At 38.3% G+C, this 5,826-nt stretch overlaps 1 protein-coding gene across 1 annotated transcript; it reads right to left on the reverse strand.

Annotated features, from left to right (window-relative positions):
* Positions 1–2,452: 2,452 nt before the first annotated feature.
* Positions 2,453–3,955, reverse strand: LOC104601414 (purine permease 3-like). Its single transcript, XM_010264725.2, has 2 exons — positions 3,111–3,955; positions 2,453–2,983 (listed from the first exon to the last, which is right to left on the reverse strand). The coding sequence occupies exons 1-2, from the start codon at positions 3,882–3,884 to the stop codon at positions 2,660–2,662; spliced, it is 1,098 nt and encodes a 365-aa protein (XP_010263027.1). The 5' UTR covers positions 3,885–3,955; the 3' UTR covers positions 2,453–2,659.
* Positions 3,956–5,826: the final 1,871 nt, after the last annotated feature.

Genomic DNA, 5,826 nt, shown 5'->3' on the forward strand with positions numbered 1-5,826 from the left:
ATATTTCCTATGATCATCTCAAGGTATTTGGTTGTTGGGCCTTTGTGCATATACCCAAGGATGAGAGGTCTAAGCTTGATGACAAAACCAAGCAGTGTGTTTTTTTAGGATATGCAAATGAAAAGTTTGGCTACAAGCTATGGGATCCGGTGGGAAAGAAAATAATTAGAAATAGAGATGTGGTCTTTCTTGAAGACCAAACAATTGAAGACTTTGAAAAAGTTGAGAAGCCTCAAGCAGATGATGGTGAACTTATAGACTTGGATCCAGTGTCTTCTCTCTTGGTGCACAGAAATGATGGGGGAAATGTGCAACAAGGAGATGTGAATTCAGAAAATAATGAGAATGTTCTCAATGAAGATGTCAACGGTGATGATGAACAGGGGGAGTAGCCCCCTCAAGAGCCATCAAATGAATTAAGAATATCAACTAGGGAACGCCAACCATCAAGAAAATATCCACCAAATGAGTACATAATGCTTTTAGATGCAGGTGAACCCAAAAGCTATCATGAGGATCAAGAAAGTAAGCATAAGAAAGAATGGTTCAATGCTATGCAAGAGGAGATGGACTCTTTGCATAAGAATCATACTTATGATTTGGTGGAACTACCCAAGGGTAACAAGGCACTCAAGAACAAATGGGTATACAGGTTGAAGCATGAAGATAGGATCTCACAACCAAGGTACAAGGCAATATTGGTTGTGAAGGGATTTGGACAAAAAAAAAGGGCATCGATTTTGATAAAAATTTCTCTTCAATGGTAAAAATGTCATCAATACATATTACATTGGCCTTGGCTGCAAGTATGGATTTGGAAGTTGAACAGTTAGATGTCAAAACAACTTTTCTCCATGGTGAATTGGAAGAAGACATCTACATGGAACAGCCGGAAGGATTTGAAGTCAAAGGGAAAGAACATATGGTTTGCAAGCTAAGGAAGAGCTTGTATGGTTTGAAACAAGTTCCAAGGCAATGGTACCGAAAGTATGAATCTTTTATGATAGAGCATAGGTATGGTAAAATAACTTCAGATCACTGTGTTTTCACTAAGTATTTTTCTAGTGATGATTTTATCATTCTTTTGCTATATGTTGATGACATGTTGATTGTTGGGCAAGATAAGACAAAAATTGACAAGTGAAAAAAGCAGTTAAGCAAGTATTTCTCCATGAAGGACTTAGGTCCAGCCCAACAAATCTTGGGTACGAAAATCTCACGTGATAGGAAATCCAAGAGATTGTGGTTGTCACAAGAAAACTACATAGAAAAGGTCCTTGAGAGATTTTGCATGGATAAAGAAAAATCGGTTAGTATTTCATTGGCAAATCATTTCAGATTGTTTAGTGATCAAAGCCCAAAGAATGAAAAAGAAATTGAAGAAATGAAGAACATTCCCTATGCCTCTACAATAGGAAGTCTTATGTATGCTATGGTTTGTACTAGGCCGGACATAGCAGATGCAGTTGGTGTGATTAGTATATTTATTATCAATCCAGGCAAAGAGCATTGGCTTGCAGTAAAATGGATTCTCATGTATTTGAAAGGCACGTCCAAGATATGTTTGTGTTTTGGTGATAGTAAACTTATACTTGAAGGGTTTACATATGCTGATATGGCAGGTGACATTGACTCTAAAAAGTCTACATGAGGTTTCTTGTTTACTTTTGCTGGGGTAGTAGTGTCATGGCAATCCAAGTTGCAAAAACGTGTAGCCTTGTCTACTATATAGGCTGAATACATAGCTGTCACAAAAGCTTGCAAAGAGATATTGTGGATGAAAATGTTCTTAAATGAACTTGGTTTGAATCAAGAAAAATTTATATTTCTTTGTGATAGTCAGAGCGCCATTCACTTGTGTAAGAATCCAAACTCTCATTCTAAGTCCAAACACATTGATGTGAGGTATCACTGAATTCGGAATGTTTTTGAAAAAAGCAAAGTGCAACTTGAAAAAATTCACACTGATAAAAATGGGTCAAACATGATGACCAAGGCCTTACCGAAAGAAAAATTTGAATACTGTAGAAGCATTGCAAGTTTGGGCATGGTGCAGCCCTCCTCATAAGTCGGGAGGGGGAGATTGTTGGGGTTCCCTCCTTATGAGGTGGGACTTGCTAATAATTACAAGAAAAAGAAAGGAAGAAAAGACAAAAAAAAAAATGAATGAAAAGTCAAGAGACTTTTTGGCATTGTCTTGCAAGACAAGCTAATACGTCCTTGGCTAACCAACGAATTGGAAAAAGCTCTCTTTATTCTCTCTACTCTCTCAACTCCAAAAATAGCTCTCTAGTTTTTAGCTTTTCTTCTTGTTTCCATTTTTGTGCTTCCACCTTTGGTGAAAAATTTCTTGTTTACTGTCCAATTTAATGATGATTTCTGTTATTGGTATCCAAGAGTTATTTTGAGGTTCATCATCTAGTTGTAACTAGACAGTAAAACATTGTACCCCATTATTATTGCTGATAGTAGATGTTTTGGACTTCTATCCCGTGTTTCTTACCCTCGCATTGAGGGGTTTTCCACATAAAAATTTGATGTCTAATGTTGCTTGCTCTGTTTTTTTTTTTTATTTGTATTATTGTTGTTGCATGTTTGATATTTGAGACAAGAAATCTCTGTCACAAAGAAAAATTATTGAAACTATTCCCAACACTCATCACCTCGACCCAGTTTCAAATAGTGCATCTTGCTTCTTCTTCTCCTTGTAGGATCCATAGAAGTAAGAGATGAAGCCCCAAGAGCAGAGAGCTAGTGCCATGCCCTTTTCTCCTGTGAACTTCTCATGGTATACAATCACTGCTGCTGTCTCCGTGAGAGGAAGCAACGTTGCGTTGAGGACTCCAGCGAACAGAGACGTGGTGGAGAAGACAACTCCTAGTGTGCCCACTCCTGCCATCTGCCACACAATTGCAATCGACACCAGCACCAAGTAATATTTTACTGCGCCTAATTCGAATGCATTTGCTTCTCTCGGAATCGCCTGCATTAATGAATATATATGAGGAGGACCCAATTGATTATGAAATCAAATGGCCAAGAAATAAACAAACCCATGAATTATTAATTAGTTGTATGTATATTCTCTGAGCCTTGCAATTGTTTCTTACCTGAAAATCCTTGTTTATGAGCATTCCAATGGTGCAAAATACTGTAGCAAAGAAGTTCACTCCAAACTGAAACTGCAATACCACAGAATAAGTGATGGTCTTGCGAGCTGTAGCATAAGCAACCTCGCAACAAGGTAAGATGAAACCCAGCAAGCCAGCTGCGCCGAGAGTCAGGACGAAGCCCAACCAGTAGTCTCTGTTACTAACACCAAGAAGACGGTCGCCGCTCTTCGACAGCCCAAGTAAGGCTGCACCCAATGTCATCAGCACAACCGCATTTATGGAGTAAGGAGTGAACTTCTGCTTGGCAATAAGCAAAGCAAAGAGAGCGGTAAAGCCGAGTTGGGTTGAGAGGAGGAGCGCAGAAGTGGAGACTGGTAGGAATGATAAGCCATGCGAGTACATGAAGTCGTTGAGTCCTACAAGGATGCCTATTCCAGCACTGAGTAGTAAGAGCTTAGTGGGAGCTAAGAACCTGACGCCAGATGCTCGTTCACGCAAGTACAGAACTGTGAGGGGGCCGAGTAGTACCGGGACTCCTGCAGTTTGTAACCAACTGGGTATCCATTTCCGGTTACCACCGTGCAAGAAGTAAAGTCTCAGGAACAAGGGCCCGGCGATGGTGCCCAGAACAGTGCAGACGCAGTTTATTCCGAGGAGCCACCACTTGGCCATATTGGACTTTATTGATGAATCTCCATCGGGGATTTTGGTGTAATAGCAGGTTTTCTCGTTTAGGACTCCATTCTCAATGGTCTCTATGTTCCTGGCCATGTCTTCTCCGCAGCAGCACTCTCTCTCTCTCTCTCTCTCCCCCCCCCCCCCCAAGTGATGTCGGAGGATTAGTTTTGATTGATTTGGTGAGGCTTAAATAAGAATAGAAAGATGGACGAGAGAAAGATTTTTGAAAAACAACCGACATGCTTTGATGAACAAAATACAGAAAATTCTCTCATTAACTTCAATTATAAGACGTTTTAAATGGTTAAAGCTGAAAAGTTATTTTGTAATTCTTCTTTCAAGATTGAAGTTAATTAGAACCTCCATGGTCCATATATGTACTGAAGTTGCTTAGATTCCTCTTCCCCACTCCTCAGCAACCTAACATGTTTCAAGCTTCACGTGGTCTAACCACGTGAAGTCCGTTTGAGATGTGAGTGCTTGGGCTTTCGAGTTTCTACCTAAGTGTCCTTAATTTTGGTCCATTTGTGGTGACTGATGATTCAAGTAGGGGGCCAAGTTTGGCGGGTTGGGGCCGGGTTTATGTTCAATCCGGGCCCGGCCCTAAAATTTGGACTTAAACGCCCAAGCCCGGACTGAGCCGAGGTCAAGCCCGATTTTCCCAATTCGAGCCCAGCCCGCATTGTAATTTGATGAATTTGAGTTGGGCTCAGGCCCGAGCTGGGTTTGGGTTGATTAATGAATTCATTCTAAAATTATACATATATATATTTATGCAAATATGTATACATATATTTATGTATATATGTAATCAAAATATGTACATAAATAGATAAATATGTATACAAATGTATATATATATATACAAATATGTTTGAATATATATGTAAATATGTATTAACATATATATACATATGCATATAGTTGGGCCGGGCTTGATCAGGGCTAGACCTGTGCCCGGCCCAAAAAATAGAAAAACCCGATTTCTTGGATTCACACCCAGCCCAAGGACTGAAATTCCAAGCCCAGCCCGTAAAAAATTTCGGACTGGACTAATTCCGGCTCGGTTTGGGCCCGCCCAAATTGCACTGTTGCACCCCTAGACTCAAGTCGCCGAGAGCTTTTGTAAAGAGTTGATGGGTTATTTTGACTAGCTTAATTAGCTAGGCTTGCCCGTTAAATTCAAGTAAATAATGACATGAAAAGGTTCAGTCATGTTTGTCCAAAATGTGGTGGGACTTATAAGTCGGTCCGTGGGAGAATTATTGTACATATATATTTTATATAATATAAAATATTTATTAATATTTAAGTTTTATAATTTAATTAATCAATACCATAGGCCCAAAGCCCACTTGGCCTGATGGGGCCCGAGACTAGGTTATCACTCTTATTTGTTTATTTATTTATTTATTAGCGGGGCTCATGTAATGTACGGAATTTATTAAGAGAAAGCTAAATAATAAAAATGGTCATACATTAAAATACCCCTTATTTTCATGGATTTACTAAAATCTATCTTATAGTTAGCATTTTACTAAAACACCACTTATAATTTGCAATGGATTTAATCAATCTTTTGTTAGATGACAGTGTTGACCTAATGTTCATTTAAATAAATTTAATCAAAAGAAAATAAAAACAAAAATACCATTTTTGCCCTTAATAACACATGGGAAACCACTCTATTGGCTACATTTGTTCAATTTTGTTTTTTATACAAAAAAAATATTAGGGGTATTTTTGGAATAAAAAATCATGGGCCTAAGGGCAAAACAAACACTCCTTAATGAAATCGTGGGCTTAAGGCCCTGACCTCGATTCTGAAATTAACCCCCATCCCCGATCCCTGACGGGGATGGGTTCCCCGTGGGGACCCGAATCCCCAAAATATTTTCAGATAATAGTATTTTTTAAAATAAATAAAAATTTTAAATTATAAATAATGTTTTAAATATATTTTGATATATATATATAATATATAATATAATATAATATAATATAAATAACATTTAATACACACACAGATATATAT

This window comes from Nelumbo nucifera, chromosome 2, assembly GCF_055504915.1.
Source record: "Nelumbo nucifera cultivar China Antique chromosome 2, China Antique-T2T, whole genome shotgun sequence".
NCBI classification, from domain to species: Eukaryota; Viridiplantae; Streptophyta; class Magnoliopsida; order Proteales; family Nelumbonaceae; genus Nelumbo; species Nelumbo nucifera.